Below are 26,737 nucleotides of genomic sequence, written 5' to 3'. Positions count from 1 at the left end.
ACATGCATATCACCGAAAATAATAGCTTTCAAACACAGTATTTATTTTTTATAAAATGTTAAGAAATAGAAACTCAAAGTAATAGAACCATCAATTTATTGAAAATCTTAAGAAATCATGTAAGCTTGGTGACAAAAGCGAGCCACCCACTTTGAGTGAACAGCAAAGTTGTTTGCGACATTTATACCGCACCTGCTACTATCAGGCATGCCAAAGTTTTGCTGGGTGCTGGACGTGCTGGAGTTCAATTTGGGTTGAATTGATTTGCATTTAATTACATTAAAATAACTACAAATAAAGCCTGAATCATCTGTATCGTTTACCCCTATTTACTGTTTGATGAAATAAATCAAAGTTTCGCGTAATGGCATCGTTGTGGCTGCCACGCGTAAGCAGGGCATGCAGTGCATTTTGCAGCAATAGTAAGTATATACCTACCTTGCTGTTTTTCTGAAATATTTGTCTAGGGATATTTAGCGCTGATTAGGAAACAGCATCCTGGGTGCCTGATTTGCATGCGATCACAATTTACATCATTGTAATATAATGCTATCATCATGGAAGAGAATTGCAAATTCCTGCTGCATTGGCATGTCAATGTGTCTTCAAAGACACATGTGTAATCGTAAACCCACTCATGGCTATGCCTCAACCTAACTTAAGATGTTCATTAGTGTAGCTTTGTAGCCCAACTTTCTTCTGAGATGGGCTTAGATGTGGCAGTTAATTAAATGTTGGCTGCGTCAGCCCCATTCATTCCATTCATTCCTTTGGCTGAGGTTCTCTTGCAGTTTGTAATGGCCTTATTTGACTGAATCAATATCAAATGCTTTATTTTTAGATATCCATTATGCTTGCAAATGCTTGAAATGCTTTATTTTTTCAACTGTTTGTCTAGGAAAATGAACAGTATAAAGAAAAGCTATTAAGAATGACAATGTCATTCAGAATTTGTCAGAGCTTATTGCTTTAACTGTATGGTTCAAATGATGAGTAAGTGGTGTATTTGTGGCCCTACTTCCAGCTTCTGTTCGCCTGCTGGCCTCCTCTGCCCTGGATGGAGCGGCATCACCAGCAGCACCAGCAGCAGCACAGACCAGTGATCAGGCCACTGCTGCGCCCGAGTCCAAGCAGGACCAGCGCACCTCCTCTCTACCAGAGTATAGGTACAAAGAGATATAAGCATTGTGTCCTTTGTTGTGTCTATATACCTACCCTACCTTACCAGAAGTATAAAAGCTATAAATATTTTTTTGCTGCAGGAAGATGATAAATGTGCCCAACTTTGATAAGCATTTTTCAAGTTTTTTATTACTCCATGCCAGACCCTGTAGGCTGTAGCATCAATGTCTTATGTAGCTGTGAAGGAGCTGCGAGTACAGTGGATGCGTTAGACCCGACGCCCTTCTGTGAGTGTATTCTGCTCCCCAGGTTTGTTTACCCCGAGTTTCTGCCGAACCCTGACCTGCGGCTGCGCCACCGGCTGGCCGAGCGCCTGGAGCGCGCCGACATGCTGCGCCGTCGGACACGCATCGAGATCCCCGAGTTTTACGTCGGTACGTTGGGCTCACGATCGCCGCGCATTGTCCTCTGAGTATCGTGCGTTGCGAATGACCATACGATGTCTATCATCACAGTGTTTCTTTATCACCCAAGTTTTTACTTTCTTGAACGATAAATGACCGTGTTGGGCTGTTGGAGAGCCGGTGGGAAGCCTTTCGCAATCGTTGGTCTGCCTTTTCTTGTTAACAACGGGCTCCGGCTGTCTTTCGCGGAACAATTCTGACTTGTCCGTGACCTCTGACCTGACGATCCGCTCTGACCCTCGGACAGGCAGTGTCCTGGCGGTGACAGTGTCGGACCCGCAGGCGCCCGGCAAGACGAGCCGCTTCGTCGGCATCTGCATCCTGCGTGAGGGCCACGGCCTGCGCGCTACCATGACGCTGAGGAACGCCATCGACCAGCAGGGTGAGCTGAGCGCCGCCCGACCGATCCCTGTATCGGCCCCCGCTGGGACGAAAGTAATAGAATGTATCATCCCGACGTGATGCGCTGATTCGGTTACCCCTGTTCTCACATTACAGATGATATGAAACTTCAGTATAAAATATCATTTGATAGGTACCCGGACGATTCGAGACATGATGCATGTATACTGGCCCCTGTCGTCTTTTTTCTGCATGGCCGGAGCCCTGACGCCTTCCCCTTCCTCACGGCAGGCGTGGAGATCTGCTACCCGCTGTACAACCCGACGCTGCAGAAGATCGAGGTTCTGCGGCTGGAGAAGCGGCTGGACGAGGACCTGCGCTACCTGCGCGACTGTCCGCTCGAGTACAGCACGTTCGCCTTCGACATGGAGCCCGAGCACGCCGCCGACTCCGGAGAAGTACCCGTCAATCCCGTCAAAGTGAGCGAGTCACAGCGCAGGGGGCGTCTGGAGGAACGGCCAAAGACCCTACAATGCCTAAAAATATTATACCACTACTTACTTATTCTGTAGATCACACAGCATTCGCTGATCAGCAGCGGCGTATCGCGTTTCAGCCAATTTAATTCAGTGTCTGCTGAGTTGTGCCCTGCCAGTGCAGTCTGGTTTGCGCCGACGAATCGTTTGTGCCGACTGCCGAGCCGATGTTTCATTCCAGCCAGTCAGCGTTGTTGCCCTATCCTGCTCCGTTGTGTTACGTTTTCCCCTCCCGGCAGGTGCCGCTGCGGCCGCGGCCCTGGACCTGGCGATGGGAACGCGCTGGTATGAAGGGTCTCATCGTGCCGGAGCTGCGCGAGGACTTCTATGAGCGCGCCAAGAAGGTGTCTGAACCGTGGCACAAGTACGACCTGATGCGCGAGTACCGGCGCTCCGTGCCCGTCGAGGACCAGCGCGAGATCTACGCCGAGGTGCACGAGCACGTGCAGTCGCTGGAGACGGACCAGCGCCGCGTGCGACGGCGGCGCGTGTTCGTCGCGCCCAAGAAGACCTCGTAGGGGGGGCTGAGAAGAGGCCAGAGTGTGACAGGGACTATAGGAGTGTGGTGAGCGATTGTAGATTGTGTTGTATCGTGAGAACGGCAGTGTAAGGTGGATGCAGATTCGATCAGGTGCCTGAAATATACAATTGAAGTTGACAATTTCGCAAGGTTCTCATTTATTTTTTTTTCGCAATGAGTGTTCCGATGTTCATTGACGGTGTCGACTGAACACCTTGAACCGATCATACATGTATTTTCACATCTGTGGTAACAAGTGAGCTCTGAATCACAGTCATTCCAACGAGCGGTAGGCACTGAACGATAACACCGCTCGTTGGGAAAGGGGCAGCTAACAACTGACCAGTGCAAACACCCCTACCAAACAAAACTAATGCGGTAGCTAAATCACTCAATCACATCACATTGATCCAAAACTAGATCATTACTGGCGTGCAATTAACAATCACCTGTGCCACATCGTTGATTATGCATCGAATGGCCGCCTAATGACCCCACAGAATACTCCCAGATTTAAAATTTATCTTATCGAGCCCAGTAATTGGTAGCCTCAATTCCGACCCTATTCACTAAGCGGCATATTCAAACAACACAATGGCACGAGTAATATTCGCAATAGTTGACACACAATATCAGATTCAGCAAGGCACATTCCAACAATAAAAACTATATTGCCCCAACAAATATCACTTGACTAAGACCCGCTCGACACATTCACGCAAACCACGCATCCAATGAGATATGGTGACTTCGTGCGTAGCTATATGTTTGGTTCAGAATTGTATCTGGCCGTGGAAAAGTGCCAACTGATATATTTTCGCAGTGGATGTGCTGTAACAGAAGAGCGTAGGGTAAGGGAAAGGCGAACCGTTCCCCGATACAGCGTCACTGCCTGCATTATCAGCCTTCGTGACGCCAGAGTCGCAGTAAATGGGAGTCCTGCCGGAGTCCTGCAGAGCCTTGCAGTGTGTGTGTGTGGGGGGGGGGGGGGGGCGAGTGCAGTCTGCGGTTCAATTTCCACCGGTACGTCGATGCAGGTCGCCATCGCGTCGAATCGATCGCTCACCGTGCGTACCGCCACCCATCGGGCCGTGGTGGGCGGTTTTGAGTCGCGCCAGGCCCTGGGTCAGCTCCTTGATGGAGGTGAGCGCCGGCTCCAGCTCGGCGGGGTGCAGCTGACGCGGCGGGTAGCCAGTCTTCATCAAAGTCACCTTGGCGGCCCGGTCGGCCGGCGGCGGCGGCGGGGGCGGCCGGGAGCGGCGGCAGGCGGCGCGGAGCGCGCGCAGCAGCTGCTCCAGCAGCAGGGCGGCGGCTGACACCAGCAGGCCAATCAGCAGCAGCAGGAACGCGCCGCGCATCTCTGTCAGTGAGAGGCCCGTCTGGCCGGCCGGCATCAGCCGCGCCTGGCCGCCCGGCTCCGGCAGACACTGGCTGGCGTTCGGCATAAACTGGCGCAGCCAGGCCTGGATGAGGCCAGACTCCCGCATCAGACGCAGGCTGCAGACACAGATACAATACAGCTGGGTCAGACAATACTGGGACAGCCAGGCCTGGACGAGGCCCGACTCCCGCATCAGACGCAGACTGCAAACACAGAAGACACAATACAACAGTGTGTCAGAGACCCGCGGACCAGACCACAAGGACCGAAAGACGGATCAACGCAGACCACAACAGCCGCTGGCTCAGGAGTCAACCGCTTAACAAAATATGGGGACATGTAAAATGTATCATGATGCCGCTCCAGTAGTGTGAGCTAGTCTGTTTCCCAATAACGCCCAAAATGCCAACAGCAAGAACATTTGCGGTAACGACCCTTACTCCAGCCACGGTTCGTACTCACTACTTGTCGAAGGCGGTCTTGTAGGGGCTGCGTTTCTGCAGTCCGAACACCACAGTGATCTCCATGAGGTGTACGGGAATTATGTCCAGCTGGCACGGGTCGCTGGCGTTGGGGTTCTGCGACAGCTCGCGGCGCATATCCTCGTCTGGAGGCAATCGGGTCATAAAGCAGGCCACACTCCAGCATGTCCTGTCTTGAGTCAAAGGTTAATGCAAGAAATATCGATACAACATCCGGCATATCTCCTCGTTTGGGATTAAGGGTCACAGATTCAGTTCACAATACACCCAATCTTCTCCCCTCCAATCTCGACAGGAACAGCGCCACCTACCGACGATGAAGCGGACGTCGAGCGAAGAGGCGATGTCCACCCAGCCGCCTCCTTTGACCTTGGCGAGGGCGTCCCCGACGTTAGCGTAGAACTGCCCGCGGCCCTCGCGGAACATCCGCTCCAGACCCTGGCTCACCACCGACACAGGGTTCTGAGGAAGCGGAAATAATCAGCGGATTATTAGAACGAAATATGTTAAAACAGGGTAAGGGGTACATTTGACAGGAGATATAAAATGCAGGCAAGTGCGCGCAAATTGGCAATTACACAACCAAACGGTTTTAGCGCTTCATTATCACCGTATTTTCGCCTTTCCTTACCACTCCAAAATAGAACTGCAGCCGAAGCTTAAGTTTTCCTTTCCCAGCGAAGTTAAAGTTTCCTTTCTCTAACATTAACTGCCACCGGTTGCTCAGTGCTCACCCGCCAAACCATCATACACAGCACCATCATACACAGCCCGCGTCCACGTCCATGCCACCCCACTGACCACTATGGCCTGCTGCAGGTCGGTGCCGGCCATGGTGAGCCAGCCCGTGTCGGCGCCAGAGATGAGATCGTCCACGTCTCGCACCACGGGCGCCACGCGCGGCACGGTCAGTGTGGCGATCAAGTTGCCCGAGTAGGTGGCCACGCAGATGAGCGTGAACAGCCAGTAGAAGCCGACCAGCAGCCGGCCGGAGAGCGCCGTGGGTAGGTGCTCACCGCCTGATGACGGAGACCATGTCAGACGAGTTAGAGCGCGGGCCGCACACAGACCAACGGCGAGCGGAGATTCAGTCAGAGTGACGGCTAGATACATCTGGCAGCGACTTAAATGCCCGAATCATCACGGATGACATTTACGACTCATTCAGCGTACTGCAGCTGCTCTCTATGAGAGTGACAATAAGTTTGCCGTTTGGATGTCGACATCCTAGACAAGATGTTAACAAAACTCAAGGAAAGTTGACTTAGCTGTTTGCCTGAAGGAGCACGGCATATAACATTATGATCAATTATGAGTTGCAGTAGTCCAAGCATGTGTCAGGTACCGATTTCATGAGCACTTAGCCAGTAAATCCCGCAATTTCCCGCACACAAACACAGCACCTCACCCACCCACTAGGTCCCAGTTCTGACTTCTGAGTCACATCCACATCCTCACCCTGGTTGATGGTGGCGCCGTACATGTACCAGAGACAGTTGGTGAAGCGGAACAGACCCTGGCGGCGGGCGCCGGCCGGCTGCGGTCCGTAGTGCGGCGAGGCGCGAGTCATGAGGTACAGCAGTAGCGACGTCACCACCATCGTCACAAAGATGCCCAGCCACACCTGCGCACAGGTGGAGACGCGCGACGAGTGAGAGGTCAGCTGGTAACAATTAACTGTAACTAAGTCACTCATGGTTACTGCAGGCAACACGGCACCTTCGCGTGGCTAACACTAGTGAATAAATATACGACGCAGAAAGCGATGATCGCTTGAATCTAGGTGTGCGTTTATATTGCGAACCCTATCAAAACAGCTACAAAAAAAAAAACACCCACCTTCAGCCAGTATCCCACTATCCCTCAAAGCCCGTTTTAATATGTTACCTCGTCAGTGAACGGGTCTTTGTAGATGAACAGTCCGTGGTCCAGTCTAGCCTTGGGCGCCAGCAGGTCATAGTAGTCGGTGTAGAACGACTGCGTGTTATCGATGACCGTCTGCCTGACGGGGTTCAGTGCCAGCGCGCCGGCCACGTCTGCCCGGCCGTCTATCAGCATCCGTACCAGGCCCGTCCACGAGCCGTTGGGCAGCCGCAGGCCCCACTGGCCGTCCGGCGGCTCCACGACAGTGTACCTGAGAGGGGGCAAATAGGGTTAAGCAGTGATTCATACAGACATGACCCAAAACAAGGGGAACTGTCACCACAGAGTAGACTTTCATACCGGCCCGTCCGACGGTTCCATTACGGGATGTGTCGTACAAGACATCAATGTCACGCATATGACAGCGTGACCGACCTCCTTCGTCAATAGCTAATCCACACCAGTAATATACAAAACTGAACATAATACGATCGGCAAACCGACCCATCCTCTCCATACGTCAGGCCTAGCTCCCATCCAGCACTCACAGCGGCCTTATCACTCACGTGAAGCCGAGCTCCTCGGCCAGTGTGTCCATGATGCGGAACCCCAGTCCGGTGCGGTTAACTAGTGCGCCGCTCCTCGGGTCCACGTCGTAGTCCATCATTCCGTGCCAGGGCAGCGTACACACTGCCAGTACGGGAAGCAATTATCGAGCTCAGCTCCAGCGCGGCACTAAATTCATTCACGAGCTGACGTAAAGAGCCCGACTCTGGATGCATCCAGCCCGACACAACATAGTATTGCAATCAAATAACCTAAAAATGCGCGACCTCCTAACTTTGTACTCGTTAGTCCACTGTTCAACGACCTCTGTTAGACACAGACAGAACAAAATTCAGTGGCTTATTAGACTGCTGCAATGAAACGCCTCACTTGAACATTCACCAAACAATAAGTATCAGCTATGCTCGTCTCCCGCTGTACCCAGAGGCCGCCCCGTCACTCACTGATGAGGTGCGCGTCTTTGAACAGGTCCGGAAAGGTGAAGTCCAGTCCCCAGGTGACGTTCCACAGTCCGGCCCGCAGCAGGCCGACGGCCACGCCGCTCTCCGGGCCGGCCTCGGTCGGCGCCGGACGGCCGTACTTGCTCGCCAGCAGCTCAAACTCGAGACAGGTGAGACAGACGCCCCAGTCGGTCAGACGGGCCTGCGGGGCGGAGGGACGGCATGGGGGTCAGACGGGTCAGACGGGCCGGCGGAGCTGAGGAAATGGTCAGAGCGGCGGAGGTATGGGAGAGGGAGTTGCGACCGTGAGACTGGTCGCTCGGATGAGTGTATGCGTTCAGACCCCTACTAGGGCGCTTGTTCATCCGACCCTGTCCGTGTGCGGTTTGACCCCGCCCGGCCCAATCCTGATTCTCTGACTCGTTGGGTCATTCCTGCGCCGGACCGCTCACCCGTATGGCGTTATTCAGCGCCGGCGCGGCGGCGGCTCGGGTCGGTGCCACTCTGCAGTCACTGTCCACAGCCGCACCCGTCTCAGGCAGCCAGCCGTCCGTCCAGCCGGCCTGCAGTGCCTCGGCCACGGCCAGCACAGCAGAGACAGCAAACGTCTCCTCAGAGTCCAGCTGTAAATGTAGAGACACAGCGCTGAGGCCGGTTCCCGAGTATACGCTCTGATCTGAAGCCATTCTCTATTGCAACGAACAGCGGCATGACTATCAATTCTGTCACCGTTTGAATCACAAGGTTTCAATTGCACAAATGAATCCACAGAACAACATCAGAACCTTCATATATTGATTCGAAAGACGTAAGCCGCTGCTATGCCAGAGCTCACAGTCACGTCTACACAGTTTGTAGATCAAAATAATGAATTCAGCAACACAATACCGGCGAAATATCTGTCGCCCCACCCCATCCGATCAGTGAGCTGCTTCACTCACCGCCTGTCGGCCCATCCGTCGAGCGATGGCGGCCAGCGGCGCCGTCAGCCGCCGGCCCAGCAGACGCCGCGCCACGGTGACGTTGGCGTCAGCGGGCAGCGTCAGTCGGGTGACGCCGCCGTCAGTCCAGCCGTCAGCCAGCACCAGCCAGGGCGAGGCGGCCGTCATCAGACCGGCCGCGTCCACCTGCAGAGAGTGAGGGGGATAGAGTGTTAGACCACCAAACATGGTGAGGCGGCCGTCATCAGACCGGCCGCGTCCACCTGCAGAGAGAGTTTACGTGAAGTGAGCGATGTGAAAATGGACAGAGGCGACTCAGCTCATGTGTACACAACTTAGCTAAACCTCGGCTACACGACTTCGCCACACCTTAATCAGGAACTGATGCAGATGAGCAGCCAAATCGACAAATGAATGAAAGTTGCTACACAGTCTTCCTCTCCCATCTAAAACACTTCGAACACCCCGCACTCACGAACTCTCACCTCGCCCAGGATCTGCGCCAGTCGCGGCGGCTCCGTCAGCAGCACAAACGCCCACATGGCTGGCAGAAAGTCAGCGTCCGGGCGGGGGGTGTTGAGTAGCCGCAGTAGCAGTCGGCGCACCTCACCGGCCGCCGGGCCGGGTCGGACCATCTCCTGGGACAGGTGCGAGAGACGCGCCGATAGCAGGAACGCGCGGTCCGGAGCTGCGGGGGGGGGACGTTGGTCAGGGTACCTATAAGAATCTTGGGTCAGGGTATGAAGCAGCGAATTGTTACGCTGGTTTGATGAAGGTGATGATATGGTCAAGATGAAACGTCAATAAGGTGGAGCATCCCAATTAATATGTTCGAGATTATCTATGTTTAAATGATCTTCACAAGAATAGCGAGCTGAGACTAAAAGCAGAAGGCACAAGAAAGTGCAGGTGAATGTGCAATACCCTTAGTCGATGTGAAATCGATAATCTTCCAACTGAGCACCGAATGATATTTATCATCTGAAGCCATTGATCCCCAGACTGTCCCACTGCCTGTGCGCGTGCACCTCCCACCGGTGACGTACGCTGTTCCCGGGTGGTGACGGCGGTGACGCCCTGTTTGTTCGTGGTCGTCATCCACTCGGTGACCAGGGACACCAGGTCCAGGTGCTCGGCCTTGGAGAGGAACACGCCATCGCCGTCGGCCGACGGCGGCAGACAGTAGAACCTGGCCGGTAGAGGCGGTGTTAGAGGAACAGTGAGAGACGACGGAGGACGGGGAGTGAGCAAATGTAAGCTCTGGGAGAGCCAAAAGGCAATAAACAAGAGTGAACACTGAACAGTAGCGAGCGAAGATACGTCATACGCCAGACATCCTGTTGGTTAATTGACATCCCTTGATCCGATTTTGCATCTCAAAACGGAGTGTGAGTGAGGTCAACTGCTGAACTTTGGTGCTCACCTGTTGACCACAAAGAAGGGCACGGCCAGCTCGCTCGTCAGGCGGCGCAGCTGCTGCACCACGCTGCACGAGTTGTCCAGAGAGATGAGAGCCACCACCGGGCCGCGCAGGAACCGGCATACTGGCGACAACAAAAGGTGACACAATGTTAGAGGCAGGCCCACACTGTCAGGAACCACTACGCCGTCGCAGACAAAAGAGAAACAGTTCACCAGCACACTGTCAGGGAGACACGTGGAACAGCCATGAACTGTTTTAGTAATACACGGAGACAAATGATTAAGGACAGTCAAGCACGTTACACTTCACAATATGAGGTCGATGTAAAAACTCACGGGCGCTACTCGGCCTTTACTTCTACATGACACAATAAGAAAAACCAGCCGCTAAAACCAAGGTCTAGCACAGCGCCGGCTCATTAAGAGCGTCTACCTACACTGATGCCGTAGAGTGGGCTGGCTGGCGGTGAGGTAGTCGAGCACGAGCCGCGTCTCCGGCAGCTGGCGGCCCTCTGCGTTCAGCCAGGAAACGGTCTGCTGGAGAGCGGCCTCGGCAGCACCGCCCGTCCGCTCCGGCAGCACCACACCTGGTGGGACAGACAGACGAGTACTGGGGCGTACTGCTCTGATACGCACAGGATGGCACAGGTATACCATGAATTAAAACACATCAGCATACGCAGTGTGACGCCAAATACAGGGTGTCCGGAAATTATTTGCCCCTCCCTCAACTCGCCGCCATAATTAATAAACAAAGAGCCCCCGGGTCATGGTTTATTTACCGATTTATCCCCTGACCTGCCCCACCCATTCCTTCATCCGCTTTGGCATTTCATAGATCAAGATGGCCAGTGTATCCGCGCTGATGTTCAGCCACACCCTTTACAGGTTCCTCTATAGTCCGTTTTCTGTGGGAGCTGGCTCAATCTTGCTAAGCTCCTCCTTCATGATTTCCCCATAGGTTTTCGATTGGCATTAGGACAGAAGATTCGATTTGACTTCCTACTTCATTCCAGTCTTCAACATAACTTCAGGCGCGATGACGCTTTGTCAAAGAGTTTCTTTTGTCAAAGTAGACACCACGTTCAGGTGCTAGTTACGCCTGCCAAACACTGGCCCTGGCGCCTCGCAATTGTCAAGGTCAGGTGACCGGGTTAGGTCATCTGGCTAACCGACATCTGTGGATAACCTGTGGCACGTTCTTAGCAAATTTTCAACAGTTCTTAAAGCGCATGGTGGGATTTAGCTGAATGAACAGGGGGCAAATAATTTCCGGACACCCTGTAATGTAACTACATAGGATGCAATATCGCTCTTTTGCGTGATTTTCATTTTGGCACGCTCGATCTCGTTCATTTAGGCCTGTTGTTATGGCATCGCATCTTGGACAAAATACTTTCGCATCTTAGGGCAATACAGCCAAATATTTATAAAATGCATACTCCGGCGCGACAACCGCGGTCCATCAGTCCACAAAGACGCCGTGTACCTCACAAGCCCTCAGTGACGTCACGCGCCTCAATAGCGCGGTAATGTCCAACGGTCATTCAGCCGCCAACAATAGCATGGTGTGACTAGGGGGCGTATCAGCACCTCGGGTACCCCTCCCCACCGTAACGATATGCGTGCCACGCGGGGGTTCCACGCTGTTCGTCGTGTCAGCCCTGGATGCCATGTCAGAGTGCCGCTGCCGATTCAGGCCCGGGTGTGTGTAAGCCCGATATAGCCTGGATAGGATGATAAAGCTTGTCGTACAAAGCCCCGGAGGTGGCAGCTAGGTCGATATGAGATACAAACTACGGACGGCAAATTGGAACATACCCTCCACGGACACTCCGCGGACCACGGACACTGTGCAAACCGTACCCACTTTCAAAGTGTCAGGGCTAAGTGAAAGCGTGCCACAAACAGCAACTCTGGGTAGTAACTGGCTTCCAAAACAAACACAATACCTATGTGACAGCCTTATTTTGTAAAAAAAAAAATCAACGACGAGAAAATACGGCGACAACGAGGATTCTGACAATTAATCGTTGTAGGAGTTTTTAGGCTTATTGTAAAAACTTTCAAGTAAAGAAGTTCGTAAGTCGCAGTGGAAGGGGGGGGGGGCGGATTTCGCCCACCCCTCCTGTTTTTCGCCAATAACTCGCGCCGCAAGCATAATATCAATGTGAAATTTCGGCTACCTGTCCAGAATTGAACTGCGGATCTTCTCGTGCAAGAAGTAAGAAAATCGGTTCACAACTTTTCTAGTAATAGCGGTGTAAAGTCAAACATCCTGCCGCCGCGGCGGCGCGGCGGCGCGGCGGCCGGCGCTAGCCGTTACGCGCCGCCTGAATTGTAGACTGTGCCGGGGCGGGACGGTTCCGTCTTTACATCGCGCTCCTTACCGCTGATTATATTAGATTCGCGTCAAATTCGGTGAGAAGACTGAGAAATGTACAGGCAATCATATGGTCAAAGAATTTTGAAAATCGGCCGGTAACAACTTGAGTTATGAGTGTGTAAACACAAAATTGTGATTGCCGCGTTTCCCGCGTCGGCCGATGCCGCTTCAGCCGGCGACATCTTACCCTTCGCAGGCTTCTAACTGCCATATTTATTGTTGGATTATCTAGAAATTCACCATACATACTCACAAATGTTTGCTCTTTCGTATAGTGAAAGATTTTAAAAAATCGGCCGGTAACTTTTTGAGTTATCGGCGTGTAAACGCAAAAAGTCGCTAATATGGCAAATTTGACCACATTTGACCTCATTTGACCTTGAAGATATTGACCTAGGGTCATGAAATTCACACACAACAGAGTTCCCCATGGCCCCCACCTACCCTCCAAATTTCGTCTTTCTAGCTCCAGTGGGAGCTGAGATCTTAGGGGGGGGGCGACATCCGCCCCCCCCCCCCTCCACTGGGCGTAGTACTCGCAACCCTTCCACTGCGCGTGTTAAGGCATTTCGAGTTCCGACCATATCGCTATCGGCCTAAAATGACAAAACAAAATCGCAGTCTTGTAAGTCAAATAACCAACGAGATAATTTTGGGAAAACTTTTTTCAATGCACATCTGAAAAAGTCTGAAAAAAGTCTTCAAAGGCATGTTCGTTCAATGGTCTTAAAAAAGCACTTCAGATTACTATCGAAAAGCCTATCAGATCTATGAAAATCATTCTATTTGGTGATCCACATCATTTGTAAAATTTAAGATTTGCGATTCATCTGCCAGAAACTATCACTTAAAAACGGCCACCAGACATTCAATAATAAAACTAATGATCTTCCCATGTGCTAACATTTGTTGACGAGTTATGTGATGCTGGGTGACTGGCCCGGCGCAGACTGCAGAGTCGTTAGTCCCAGAGAGCACAGCAGAGTTCAATGAGGCCGCGGGCAACACACCGCTTACACCCGATTGTCCCTGAGTGGGTTTATAGGATGATGAGCCACCAGTAAACTGGTATGTCATCAGTAAAATGGAACCCAGGACATGAGCTGCACTGATATGGCGACACAATGTGCCTGTGTCAACGATCGGGTACTTTCGCTCTACAGTGGATGAGTGCAAACGAAACAAGGCTGGATGCCACAGCAACGCGGGCGATAAACGCATCGAGTAAAATCAAAGTCCCCTATTGCAACTGGCCGACCAATAATACAAACTATCCCGCTTCTGAAGCTAATGCATGTGCGAACTCCAGATGTACCTAGGCACTTGCATGAGCTTATCAACCTTGCCTGTGTATAAAATGTAGAGAAATATGGATATGTTCGCTAGCTTTCTCTGCGTCCGCAGTCCGATTGCAAAGCAAAACTGAATGAAGATACAAAAGTAAAAAACGCATCAAGTTCGAAAGCCGAACTTCACTAATTAAGCCGAACCCTCTAATTAAGCCGAAAGCCGAACCCTCCACCCTCACTAGTTAGTGTGAAAGTCACGGAAGTCAGCGACTGCTTACCAATTGTGACGGAGTTTGGCGCCGCCTCTGAAGTCGGTATGATAATGATGGAAATGATGAGCACATTCACACGCTGACACACACCGCGTAGAGCCGGCATGGCGCGCCTGAAATAACGAGAAAGGGTCAGAACGGGCGGCCGCGCAAAACCAAGAGAGCTATCAATATAGGTCGCCGAAATGGCCTCAAAGAGTGTTGTGAGCCAGACGGTGTTGCGAGACGAAACAAATGGACGCTGGGAGAGAATCAGGAGAACGGACGGAGCGTGCCGCAAGTAAAAACGGGACCAGTCAGAGAGGGGCACAAAGTGGGCAGCGGGACCAGGGCCGACCACGGTAACTGGCACCGCGACAGTTATAGGAGGAAGCGGCCGATATCTGCTGCAATACTGAACCTGCTGAACCTACTGCACGCTGGGTAGCCTCGTGGTGTCAGCCTGGCACACCGCGTCCTACCCACGTCTGCTGTCCTACCATAGGTTCGGACTTCCCTTGTTCCGAAATTCCGAGGCATCCGGTTACCCACACACCCAGCCGGATTGGTTAGATCTAGGGATCCGTATGGCTATTGGTCAAGCTGTTTCAATATCACCATCACAATACACCTCGCACCGACGGGTGTCACTTACTATTGATTGTAATTAGGACAAACAACTGACGATGTTCACATGACGGGAATAAATTGGCTACCTCTTTAGCCGGGTGATACGAAGTGTGTCACCTGCAAAACTGAGCACAATGGTTGCCATAACGACAAGTACACAGGCCAAAACCAACAGACAAGAGAAGACGCCGGACATTGACATTTAATTAGCCAGAGTGGCGTAAAGACTCGCGGTAAACGGAAACCCGAGAAGAGGAGACACTACCACATGGCGAACGCGTGGTAAATGCTTCGGCAATTCGGCTATAGAAGCATCCGTCGGCGCTGTCCAACTGAGTTTGTGAACCTGCAAAGCGCATTAATTGCGCATGGTTAACTGCAATTGTTGTGGAATGGATATTTATGGATAAACGAAGCAATATATTTTAATGTCAATATTAGGCTAATGAAATACTTTCATTTTGTTGTGAAAATTGCATCTCATCAGTTAGGCGATCCAGCCAGGCCAGGTTACTCTCGGAAGTTTGGTACCACTCTCGCGAGATTAAGCGGTAGGTTTTGCACTTTTACATTTCCAGTTATATCTCAGAAACTAATCGATCTACGATGAAGTCATTTTACACGATCATGGCCGGCTTGTTGCCCAACAAGTTGATCGCATCTTCAACACTTAAAACGACGAAAATATAGCCTGAAGTACACTAATTTTTCTAGGTGCAAAACCTACCACTAAAACCGGCGAGACCTGTACGTTCAATTTCTTTTGAACGTTGTATAACTGTGCATTCTGCCTGAAATTCAGAAACATAAACTATCTACTGTGCGTCCATTTTTCTTAACGCTTTTAGCCTGCATCGACCAGGCCCTTTCACTAACGCTCACCTCATTCGGTGCTCACGCGAGCGAGGCAGGCCCGTTTGTCCTCATGGAGACAACACAACAACTCGTACTCAACCTCCGGTCGCCATTACACACACACACACACACACACACAACTCACACCTCCCCGGCAGGCACTATTCCCCGCTCCCGGTGTCCACAGCGGACCCAACGGTCACAAAACGGTCAGAGAACGGTCAGAGCTGACCGGCGCGGCGGCGGACCGGACCGACCGCCGCTACCCAACGGTCAGAGACGACTGAACCACCGAACGACGGCGGAACGACCGAAGGTCACTGACGGAGTGACCAGTGAGCAGCAACCTCCGACCGACTTGGCAATGGAGCGATGGCAGCAATGGCAGCGCCTGGTCACCCCAAACGCTGACCGAGGGGAGAGGAGGCGTAGGGGAACGGCGAGGGAGCGTAAGACTAACTTTATATATATCCAGTTCAAATTATGTGTGTACATTTCCGAACTCGTGGAAACATCGGTTCAATGAAAAACAAAACAGTAACATTAGGACCGAACAGAAGCCAGGCAGCGAAGTTCTAGCGTATGTGCGTACCTGGCTATCCGAACCAGTGGCTGCCCATACACTCCCGGGTCCACTCTGTCTGACACATCCAGCACCAGTGGAAGCCGCACTGCGTCCGCGGGCAGATCATGTGCATACAGCCGCCTGCAACAGGGACACAACGGTCAGTCACACCTCACATAGCCGCACTGTGTCCGCGGACAGATCATGTGCATACAGCCGCCTGTAATGAAAGGAACACACAGGTTGGCGCACTACTCAGTCGCACCCAACAATCGCACTGTGTCCGCGGACAGAGCATGTGCATACAGCCGCCTGTAACAGGAACACAACGGTCAGTCACACCTCACACAGCCGCCTGGAACGGAGGGGACACAAGGGTCAGCTGGTCACATCTGACCCATCCGGGACACATCATCATCTGTCGCCGGTCAGCAGCCGAAAATTAGAAGCCTCCGTGTGTTGTTAGTATTCCAATGAGATTAACCAGCGACCACCGAAAATGTCGACTTAGGTTCGGGATACTACGATGACTACTGTCAATAATGTCAAAGAGTCAATCAGCTAGTTTTAACCGCCATCGAGCGTCAACGGGTGACCATCTCCCTTCAGTTTAAGGCATTAAAAGGGTCATCAGCGGTCAGCGCACTGCTAGTTGCAGAGCTGCTGTAATGGGTTTCCATCCGGTGCCAAACAGTCACCGAGTCTACACCAAACCAAACTCATTCATCGGGTGGTCACAAGTCCGGGGCCAGGAGACGGATCGATGTAAGCAAAGGCCACCGGCCGATACATCATAACGGTAAATTAACACACCGGCAACTGGAAAACTTCGCTAGTGACCAGCTGAATAACAAACTTTTCCTTTAATTAATTCCGTCTATCTTATTCCCGGTGGGCGAGAGCGTCCGTTTGTTGCCATTACCGAATCCCTTGTGGTAGGTGACGGGTTACCAATAGTTCACACAGGAGGAGACCGGCGGTTACCAGTGGACCCCGCTGACAGTCATTGAGGCACAACTCCGCCGGTACAACACACCACGGCCGGCGTTCGGCCTTTACCGTGTAGCTCGACATACAAACCAGTTTGTCGCAACGATAGCAAAAACAGCGAGCAATTAACGTCGAACAACGAAGTCATAAACCTCTTGCCTAATCTCGGGCTATAATAAGTCAAACCCAACAGCAGAATGTCAACATCGGACCGATGCGGTCCTCGCGACCACCACCCTGCTCGCGCCCGTCCCACCGTGGCCAAGCACGGCGGTTGTAATACCCCGTGAGCGGTTCACAGCGCGCGCCGGGACGGGGTCACGGGTAAGCACCCATAAGCATCGCCGTTACAGAGTATGGCGCCGGCTCGAATCGATAGCGCTCGTCAGCGGGCTTTCAGTGGCAGGGCCGCATGGACCGCCCAGACTGAGTGGTAAACGGTCGGCGGCGAGTGGTGGCGGACGGCGTAGTCTTAGAGATTCGAGAACCATTTATAACAAGGGTTTTCAGTAGAACTTCTGGCTAGCACCATTCGACCTAGTGCTTTATATTGTCAAAGCTTTAGGATTTCCTCTTAATCAATGCCAGTTAGCGGAAATATTGATTAAGTTGAGCACAATGGCTGTCAAAACAAGAGGCTAAGAGGAGTCAACACTCGGCAAAACGGCACAAAGAGCGCGGACGGTGGAACAATAGTGACAAATGGAGCTTGCGACGAGTGACAGCCGAAGGTCGGAAAAACGGGCCGTAGTGTGTCCACTATCCATCCACGTCATGTGGGTGAAGGTGGTGCCTTACCAATACATATTTGTGACGTTCCACCGACGCCGAAATGCGAGTCAAATACTTCCCATTCAGCCACCACACAACGAAGGTTATCTTACAGAATTACTATAGTGCCTCTTTAGCTTCAAAATACGAAAACACGTTTTATTTACATAAAACTGCGCGATTCATCCGATCCAAAAATATCCCTGCAAGTGCAACACTCGATTGCGATTACCGAATCGAGTGTCTCTCGAATGAACTATGCGATCCCCGCGTGTGATTAGCACTTACGTTTTCGTTATCCTGCCGCCCTGGGACAGTTCGGCCATTTGTTTGTATTCAGCTCTGATACCTGTGCGACTAACTAATGTCCGTGTTCGGGCACACGTGTTGTGCGATCACCTGCCTGCTACCGGTGGTAGTTGGCGCTGGGTGGTGCTGTGAGCTATAACGGCGGGACGCATGAGTTCAATGCGACATTATTTGAAGGGTCATCAGTTGTGTTACTTTCCATTGCATGCATGTTTCGACGTAACGCAGATGCAGTGTCTACAGAAAACACTTACTTCTTTAATCAACGAAGAAAAAATAGCTAAAAATAATAACGCAACCTCTCAATTAACATTTAAAATACCAGAATAAAAACGTTCTGACCCGTCCCCGGCCTCCCCTCCTCCACAGTCCACAGTTGCTTACCGTCTCGTTCTGTGGGTGTGCGGCACTTGGGGCACGGCTTAGTGATGACCTGGATGGTGGAACGCGTGGCCTCCTCCCAGCGCGCCTGTGCCACCTCGTCCACACCGAACGCACGACCGCCACCTGGCGGACACGGGACGAACGTCAGCGGCGTCAGAAGAACATCAGAGGCGCAGAAACTTAGCGGCGCAGCGTCGGCAAGGAACTGTGAGAAACTACGCTGGTATGGAAACGCTGAGACGTCGAACGAAGAACGGTGCTTAAATTCGTGAGCAGCAGCTTTGAAAGTGATCAATGCCGTTTTAGGTGGATTGTTGCAACTTGCATTAAGTCTCTACATGACAATCCAGAAACGACATAGGGTGAAGTCGTATAAGAGTAAGCACTTAGTGGATTTCTTGCTCTCATTTGTTTGATATTTGAAAGAAAGAAATCGCAAATATGGAATATCAAAGGTCATTGAATTAGCCATCAACCCCTGAGGCAACGATCCTTCAGCGTAAATGGAAGTGGTCTAAAACTGACGTTTTCTGAACCGCTGCTGTTGCGTACTCTTACCACACGGGGTGTGTAAGAGTACGCACACCAGGCGGGCGGAGTACGCAAGCATATGAACACACACACCTATGCAGCTTGTACTGACCAAATGCTTAACATCAAACTCAGAAGACATTTAATTTAATTCTAGTATCCAAAAGAAAAACAAAATAAATCATGCAAATCTATAAATCAAGAAATAATCTTGTCATGTGGTTCTAAAAATGTACAATCAAAAGGGAGAATAACTCGTATTTAGAGGAATTTCGGGTACGCATCTGCCACACAGTGCTCCATTGATGATATACCTACAAAACAAACGTCATTGAGCAATATATAAATAATTTCATATTTCTGTATATTCGATATAATGTATAATTCTGCGTACTCTTACCCTCATGAACAGTGTGTCCTCTTACCCTACATGCGATTCGCGCACAAAACAACCCCGAAACATTGTGCAAAACTTCACAAACAGAATATTACACTGCACAGTGTTTCCCCAGAATGCCTCACAAGTTTCCCACAACAATCACGAAAATGTACCTTATCTCAACTGCAAAGTATCAAAATTATTGTACCATATCAAAATAATATCATAACGCTCGAAAATAATATTCATCGCCTTAAACTCAACAGCGTCGCCACACAACGCCCCAGGACATATTTTAAGGCACTTACTGCGTCCCATTTTGGGACACAGCCCCCTCGCCTTGGGTCGTAGCCCCTGCTGATTTGACCGACTGCGTCCCTGCCCTGTGCCCTGTCCGGTTCCCTGACCTGTGCCCTGCTCTCTGCCCTAACCTGTGCCCCGCTCTCTGTCCTGCCCTGTCCCCTACCCTGTGCCCTACTCTCTGCTCTCTGCCATGTACCCTTCCCTCTAAAATGTCCTGTGCCATGCCCTGTACCATGCCGTGTCCTGCTCTCTGCCCTCCTCAGCTCAGTGCCTTACCCTGTTCCTTGCCCTGTGCCCTTAGTCGTAACACGTGCCCTCTGCTCAACTTTGGGACGCAGTAAAAAATTGTTAAAATATGCCCTGCAACGCCCACGTTCCGTTGGTGACAAACACGCATTGGCGGCTTCATGTCACTTCATGAACTTCACAAACCCGCGTTGCTAAGCAGCCGAAACAGCTGATGCGTACTCTTATCGCCCGCGTCTTCTTACCCGCCCTTACCCTTCGTCACTGTTGACGGTACAGGGCATCACAAGACTTTGACACAGCAGCTAACTGTCTCTGCCAACCGTTGGAGACAAGCCATGACCAGAATACATCGAGTCATGATCGAAGGTTTCTGGGTGACTTTGAAAGAATCTCATATAGAGGGTCATGAACTGACCTGCAGTCGGGGCGCCGACACCGCCTCCCGGGTCACACTCGCCCAGGTGGTATCCCTGAAGACAATCCCGGCAGAACACGTACTGAAAAAAAGACGGATAATGGTAGTGAACTTCATATTACATGCAGACCGCAAGACACACCATTTAGTGAATGCGAGATTGAATCGGTGAATCGGTGAATTGATTACCAAAGCATCATTCAGACTTCAATCTTTCATAGACAATAGAAAGATAGGTACCTAGCACGAGCACTGAATTATCGAGCAACGAACTTATACATAACAAGTATCAATACCTACCGTCCACACTTGAACTTCAATGTACCTCTACGTCCGACCATCCGTCCGTGCGCTTGAGTGCTGCCTACCTCACAGCCCTGCTGGCACTGGACACGGCGACACTCGGGGTCGGGGATGAGGCCCATCCCGCAGCCGGGTCGGGGACAGAGCACACCTCCCGCCGCCAGCACACACTCCTCGGCGGCGAAGCGCTGGTAACGCTCATACTGTGAGAAGGGAGGGGAGGTTAGAAAATAGCCACTGGTAACCCTCATACTGCCAGACAGAGGAGGGTGGGGGGGGGGGGGAGCTCAGAGTATAGTCAGTAGTCACTGGTAACCTATAACTGTCAAAGGGAACGGACGTGGTGGTGCCATAATAACTGTTAAGTTACCGGTAGGGAGGACAGTAGATCGTGTTATTGGTGCAGCCATATGTTCCAGCGTTGACTTCACAATTTTCCGAGGGAATTTTAGGTCAGTGATGCCCTTCTTGCAACGCAATATGAATTGCTTGCACAACAAGAATATCAGACCGGTCAAACCTAACCGATCTCCCTAAGAGCAAAACAATCTTCCACAACATATTCTATGCCCAACCAAACGAAAACCCCCACCTCCGTCCATCCTCGGGCGCCGATCCACCTACGTCCCTCTCGCGAGCATCCACTTCTCCTCGTCCACCACCCACCTGTTCGTCTCCCATCAGCCGGAAGTGGTGCACCTCTCTGATGACCGACTGCGGACACCCGGCCGGACAGCCCAGCGTGAAGCCCACCTCGGGGTCGTTGAGCAGCTGGCGCTCGTCCAGCCGGCTGCGACAGTAGGTGACGAAACACTCCAGACAGGTGACGTGGCCGGCCGCGCACGGGTACGCCACCACCCGGTCACTGACGGACCAGTGGAACAGTCAGAATTACCGGAGGGACAGCACTGCAGAAGAGTACACTCGGCCGCGCACGGGTACGCCACCACCCGGTCACTGGCGGGCCAGTGGAACAGTCAGAATTACCGGAGCGTCGGATGGAGACAGTCTCCAAAGTCAAACCGGCAGTGACAACCGGATATTTAGTACGGGAGCTACCCTTCATTGGAGCTTTCATTTTATCAGCAAGATCGATTGGATTCCATGCCAAGGATATCATGTATCGACGAAAAAGCATAAGAGCAAACCCCTCGCTTCTCCACAAAAGCAAAGAGGTCAGTAGTGACTAGTGAGCCGTAAAATCAGCAGCAAATCCATCAAGCAACAACGGAACCTCGCCAACCCCATGACTTCAATCGACATCTTACATCAACTCCTTGCCAAAGCACACAGCATCTGTGGGTCCAGCGATGCAGACCACCTGGACTCAGTGTGGACTCACCAGACGTCGGTGCAGGCCAGACACGGTATGTGCCTCAGGTTGTTCCGTACTAGGTCCAGAGGCACCGCCTCGTCACCCTCGCCGAGACTGGCGTGCTCCGCGCACTTGAAGAAAAACTCGGCGAACTCTCCATCGCAGTCGGATGTGTCACAGGTACCTGGTCAAGCACATAGAGAGAAGGCGCATGATACAGGTGACACAAACAGCATCCCACTGTGGACTGGTCCAGGATCCTCAACACTCACAGTTTATACAGGATATTACAATTTATGAGGATAATTATAAGCCCTCCCGACTATTTAGCAAGGAACAAAGCCCCGCGCCGTCGTCCCCGCGTTGTCGATCACTCACCCGGCACCCGCCGCGGCCGCAATACGTCCTCCCAGGAGCACGGGTCGCGGCGCACCGTGAACGCCCCCTGGCGGCATGTGGCGCAGCGCACGCGCAGCTTGCCGCGCCGCAGCTCGCCGCACGGCTGCGAGCAGAACACGTAGAAGCTGGACTGGGTGGCTGATCCGCCATCTGCGCTGGCATCGCCTCCGCCGCCGCCACCCTCGGCACCTGAGGCAGAGAGTGTTTGTCACGAAAGAATAGCTAACCTGATCAGTCCGGGGAGGCTGGGGGAATGGGAGGGATAAGAGCCAGGGGGATCGGTTAGAGTTGAGAGGACAACCAGGGGCCAGAGAGAATTATGTCTGCCTTATGGGCACCTGGTCCATGACTAATGGTTAGAGATGGTGACACCTCACTTTGGGGCAGTTTAGGGAAAGTCTGTAGGGAGACAGGAAAATGTGAATAAGGCCATTTTCAGGGACTGGTACTGATAAGCCACTGAGGGTTTAGACTTTATTTAGAGTTGGTGCTGTTTTTATGTCCCATTTTAGCAAAAGAAACTACAAGCTGGCCCACCAGACCAGAGAGGTGCTCACCTGTGGCTGGCTCAGGCTCCTGACCATCCAGAATCTTGGTGATGGTCTTGTTGAGAGGCTCACTCTCTGAGGCTGTCCGCTCTGCTGGACCTCCAGAAACACGATGAACCAGCTGGACAGCATGCAGGACACTCTGCTGTCCCAGGTCACATTCCTGCAAACCACAATGTCACACGATCACATGAAGTCTTTCATTGGTATGACAATTTGGATTTATTATAGCTTATCCAGGTTTTTTCTCAAATGTATTTCAATTTATAGCCATTCAATCACCCTTTCAGGCTTAGAATCTAAAAATACAGCCATCAACTTTGCATTAAAAGCTTGCAATCATGTTCAATCAAGAAAATAGCCATGTAACTAAAACAACAATAATATGTTAATATACTACCTTGACTTGAATGTCATTTCTCAGCTCGTGGCCTGCAAAAATAATCTTCAAATCTTCTGCATTGACATTCAGCTTCTCCGCAATGGTCTCCTTGACTTTCTTGATTGACCACTCTGGCTGAACATTGATTGCTACATTATTGGCAGTCTTTGGTCCAACACCTTGTCGAGACACCATTTTAACAAATATCTTAAGTCCATTTCCATTGGTGTCTTCAATGCGACTCAAACCAAACAGCTCAGCGATGGCCAGCATGACAGATTTGATTAAATCAAAGAGGAAAAATCCCATTTAAGGGCAGGCTTTTTACTTCCTTTCCCTTAAATTCGTTTCAGGTGTTTTGATCCTGTAAAGTGTAACATAGGACATACCGTTGGAAAATCGTTAGCTTCAATTCAAGGCAGTATATGTTAGGTTCAGGTAAAACAAGCAAAGCCGAGCCGACAGGACTGGGACTCATTGTTCTACAACTAACAACTGCAAGCGATAAAGATTCCCTCACAAGATTAAAATCGAATAGACACATTAATATGCACATTATGCACATCACCTTCTTAAAATCCAAGGCACAAAATCAAGGGGCACCTATTAATAAGGTAATCTTGAGGGCACCAACGCACATTGATAATGCGGCCGATAGCCATATAAGGAGTGCGCTAGAAATGAAACAGATGCGCATATTTTTTAGCCATTTTCTGAAGAGATGAGACCACTATATAAAGCTGGACTATATTGAGCGATAAATACTCGCAAGATATTCGGCGCTACGCGCCCTAAACCACAACAACAGTTATATGAAGATATACAATGTAGCTCCAAAGCTCGGCAAAGTCGCGAACCGTGGTGCAACCAAGGCCTGACACAGTGAAGGCACGCAATGTCGAAAATGCTTAGCATTACAAGTTACAACTGATTCTTATCTCTGGCAGGCGATGAGCCTAATTGCCAGATAATTGCATATTGCAGACCGGTAATTGGCATTTGGGGCTCTGATGAACCATAATTTTTCGCAATTCTCCCAACATAACATCAAGCATGGCCATGCCTTAGCCGCACAAGTCCGATCAATAAATATATTAAAAATATGCAGAGCCACTCTGAAATTATTGACAGAAGTGTCGTGAGCAATGATAATTCAAACTTATAGTCTTCTAGTCTCATTCCATGAACGCGTTGGAATGCCTGTTTGGAACCACCGACTTACGTCCGAATTCGACCACCGCGCAGTACGTAACATCCGCATGTCAAAACATACTGTCGCATACATGAGAAAATATATTATCCCCAATATCACAAGAATGTCCTCTTGCACTCCATGCTTTGGATATATGATCATAGGCTCTATCATAAATACACACTATATACACGATGAATGCGGTCCCCGTACCGCCAGAATGACCGCTTGTTCTGTGGGCCCGCTCCGTCCCGACCTGCCGCCGTCAGTTCACAGTCAGAGGCCGTGCGACAAACAGCATAAGGACCCAACTCAGGACGGCGCACAGCCCGCGCAGCAGCAGCGAACGTGGAGAAGCAGTCACAGACTGCAGCATACGTAACATCACCGATATACGTCAGATACTACCGGGCGAGACCTGGCCTCGTGAAACTACACAAACGTAACGTGGCGGAAACCTCTCGGCAACAACAACAAGCGTGGAGGCCTGGTGCGACTAGAGTAACTACGCAGCATCAGCAGCGACCAGCTGCTATGATGAAACACCAAACAGGGGCCAACAAGGGCACGGCAGCGTACCCCGCCGCCGCGTCCGGAATCGGATACATCTGCTGGACAAACCATGCCCGCCGGACAAACCGTGCCCAAACTACAACCAGCCCCATATCACAATCACAATAGCAAGAAACCTTTGATATATGTATGTTAGCCCAGCAAACCCCGTTAGCACAAATAACAAACATTTAGACTGGCGACTAAGTACAACCGAGATTAAACAACAACGGAACATATTTTCTACTAGCGTACTTTGCATAAATCCCGCATCAATACGATTTTACCGATAAAGGTAGCACGCCTCCCGGTTTGGCCAAGAGCTGTCGAGCCCGACATGAAAATAGTCGCACAGAATACTTCTCGCGGTACAATTCCTCGTCATAAGATGTCATGTTGCCTTTGGCGACGACCCATTACACCATTCATTTCCCATGGTCAGAAAATAAGCACCCTGGAAGCTGGAGGCGCTCATAGCGCGGATGATCATGCATAGCATCACTGGGACTCGGCGAGCACACTGGAATGGCCGCCCGCCCGCTGCGGGCGCTGTGACTGGGCTGCGACACACAGCAGCTCAGAGAAGGACGGCTCCGAAACCCGACACAGGTACGGGAGCGGCAGGAGCGCCCACTCCACTGACTAGAGCGGCCAGCGGCTCAGGCTGTACCGATACAGACGACCGGACACACAGTCACACTCGGACCCGTCAGGACACACCCTCAGACACACTAGGACGCCAAGGCACAGACACACCAGAACGCCCAGGCACAGACACAGCAGACACAGCATCGAGGCATCCGCAAGCATACCCGGTGGGGGACAGGGCAGCCAACGGAGACAGGCAGAGGTCAGCACCTACTCGACCCCGGATGTCGCAACGATAAAACGAAGCCCTTTGGGCCTCACAAGCCATTGATTCTGGCAAGTGGGCAGTCATCACACATCGGGACATATTCGGAAGGATTAGGAGCGCATCTCACACATTCTAAACCCAGCTATCTACGGCACAGCTCAAACGGCCGCGGCGGATGTCGGGATATGACGGTGGTCCGGCAACCACCCAACTAACTACAACTACAATAGAAAATAAATATTATTGTACATCACGCGAAAATGAAATAAGGCGTGGAATTGGCTCAGCGTTCCCCAACGCTTCTCCAGTGATAGCGTTCTCCGAACGGAGACTTCTGATTGTCCCTTCGAGACTGAAGTACTCAGTGTTGCGGCTTGACAACGTTGCATACACGTCATTCTCTCCATCGTTCCCCTCATCATGCCACTCTCAACTACAATCTAACTCACGCTCATCAGTACCCTCTGGCAAGAGACGTGTGTCGGAGACCCCTCAGGGCGGCGGGTGTCCCATTGGCAGCTGCCCACCGTACAGGCCTGTCACAGCCGCTACCGCTGCTCTCCCAGAGGCTCCAGGAAGTCTCTGGCCAGGACAGCCTCCACGGCGGCCACAGTCTCCTGTTCGGCGGACGGCCGCGGCCCGCGGTCGGCCGGTGTCGCCGGCCTGGGGTCGCTGGAGCGCGGCCGGCCGCCGCCCAGAGCCACAAAGAACGGGTAGAGGTCGGCCGGCTGCCGGACCGAGGTGACGTGTAGCAGCGGCTGGTGCGGCGCGGCGCGTAGCGGCTCCGGCGGGGAGCCGCGGCA

The 26,737-nt window shown here is 51.7% G+C and overlaps 4 protein-coding genes across 4 annotated transcripts in view; 1 reads left to right on the top strand and 3 right to left on the bottom strand.

Moving 5' to 3' along the window:
- The first annotated feature begins 194 nt into the window (after positions 1-194).
- On the top strand, positions 195-3,129 carry LOC122363509 (39S ribosomal protein L19, mitochondrial-like). The gene is made up of 6 exons (XM_043332888.1): positions 195-422; positions 1,025-1,166; positions 1,432-1,556; positions 1,834-1,968; positions 2,220-2,407; positions 2,704-3,129. Exons 1-6 carry the CDS (start codon positions 365-367, stop codon positions 2,980-2,982), a joined length of 927 nt encoding a protein of 308 aa, XP_043188823.1. The 5' UTR covers positions 195-364; the 3' UTR covers positions 2,983-3,129.
- A 74-nt stretch (positions 3,130-3,203) lies between these two features.
- Positions 3,204-23,981, bottom strand: LOC122363508. The gene is made up of 25 exons (XM_043332887.1): positions 23,903-23,981; positions 23,353-23,698; positions 22,962-23,115; positions 22,384-22,593; positions 22,033-22,189; positions 21,357-21,555; positions 20,756-20,893; positions 20,388-20,469; positions 18,511-18,633; positions 16,084-16,197; positions 14,034-14,140; positions 10,518-10,667; positions 10,082-10,202; positions 9,705-9,847; positions 9,144-9,346; positions 8,659-8,844; positions 8,170-8,340; positions 7,721-7,919; positions 7,277-7,400; positions 6,735-6,981; positions 6,306-6,471; positions 5,649-5,866; positions 5,159-5,309; positions 4,828-4,972; positions 3,204-4,481 (listed from the first exon to the last, which is right to left on the bottom strand). The coding sequence occupies exons 11-25, from the start codon at positions 14,131-14,133 to the stop codon at positions 3,995-3,997; spliced, it is 2,811 nt and encodes a 936-aa protein (XP_043188822.1). The 5' UTR covers positions 14,134-14,140; positions 16,084-16,197; positions 18,511-18,633; positions 20,388-20,469; positions 20,756-20,893; positions 21,357-21,555; positions 22,033-22,189; positions 22,384-22,593; positions 22,962-23,115; positions 23,353-23,698; positions 23,903-23,981; the 3' UTR covers positions 3,204-3,994.
- LOC122363493 (E3 ubiquitin-protein ligase parkin-like) lies at positions 16,088-25,473 on the bottom strand. Its single transcript, XM_043332801.1, has 10 exons — positions 25,432-25,473; positions 22,962-23,115; positions 22,384-22,593; positions 22,033-22,189; positions 21,357-21,555; positions 20,756-20,893; positions 20,388-20,469; positions 18,511-18,633; positions 16,363-16,368; positions 16,088-16,197 (listed from the first exon to the last, which is right to left on the bottom strand). Exons 1-10 carry the CDS (start codon positions 25,471-25,473, stop codon positions 16,088-16,090), a joined length of 1,221 nt encoding a protein of 406 aa, XP_043188736.1.
- The window catches only part of LOC122363492 (protein dopey-1-like), a 38,418-nt gene continuing 36,290 nt past the window's right edge, over positions 24,610-26,737 (bottom strand). Inside the window, exon 37 of the mRNA XM_043332799.1 lies at positions 24,610-26,737. Within this exon, the coding sequence (XP_043188734.1) occupies positions 26,483-26,737 (255 nt within the window). The 3' untranslated portion in view covers positions 24,610-26,482.

This window comes from Amphibalanus amphitrite, unplaced genomic scaffold (assembly GCF_019059575.1).
Source record: "Amphibalanus amphitrite isolate SeventyFive unplaced genomic scaffold, NRLGWU_Aamphi_draft 000624F_arrow, whole genome shotgun sequence".
Lineage (NCBI taxonomy): Eukaryota > Metazoa > Arthropoda > Thecostraca > Balanomorpha > Balanidae > Amphibalanus > Amphibalanus amphitrite.
This window is presented reverse-complemented; position numbering and strand designations above follow the sequence as displayed.

Coding starts and splice junctions, on each gene's coding strand:
- LOC122363509 (XM_043332888.1), top strand. CDS start 365: ATGGCATCGTTGTGGCTGCCACGCGTAAGCAGGGCATGCAGTGCATTT. Junction 1,557..1,833: donor GATCCCCGAGTTTTACGTCG/GTACGTTGGGCT, acceptor ACCCTCGGACAG/GCAGTGTCCTGGCGGTGACA. Junction 2,408..2,703: donor TACCCGTCAATCCCGTCAAA/GTGAGCGAGTCA, acceptor CCCTCCCGGCAG/GTGCCGCTGCGGCCGCGGCC.
- LOC122363508 (XM_043332887.1), bottom strand. CDS start 14,133: ATGCCGGCTCTACGCGGTGTGTGTCAGCGTGTGAATGTGCTCATCATT. Junction 10,668..14,033: donor GCCAAACTCCGTCACAATTG/GTAAGCAGTCGC, acceptor CTGTCCCACCAG/GTGTGGTGCTGCCGGAGCGG. Junction 5,310..5,648: donor ACCTGCAGCAGGCCATAGTG/GTCAGTGGGGTG, acceptor CCGCTTCCTCAG/AACCCTGTGTCGGTGGTGAG.
- LOC122363493 (XM_043332801.1), bottom strand. CDS start 25,473: ATGACATCTTATGACGAGGAATTGTACCGCGAGAAGTATTCT. Junction 22,190..22,383: donor GCGGCCGCGGCGGGTGCCGG/GTGAGTGATCGA, acceptor GTGCTTGACCAG/GTACCTGTGACACATCCGAC. Junction 20,894..21,356: donor GGCTGATGGGAGACGAACAG/GTGGGTGGTGGA, acceptor CCCTTCTCACAG/TATGAGCGTTACCAGCGCTT.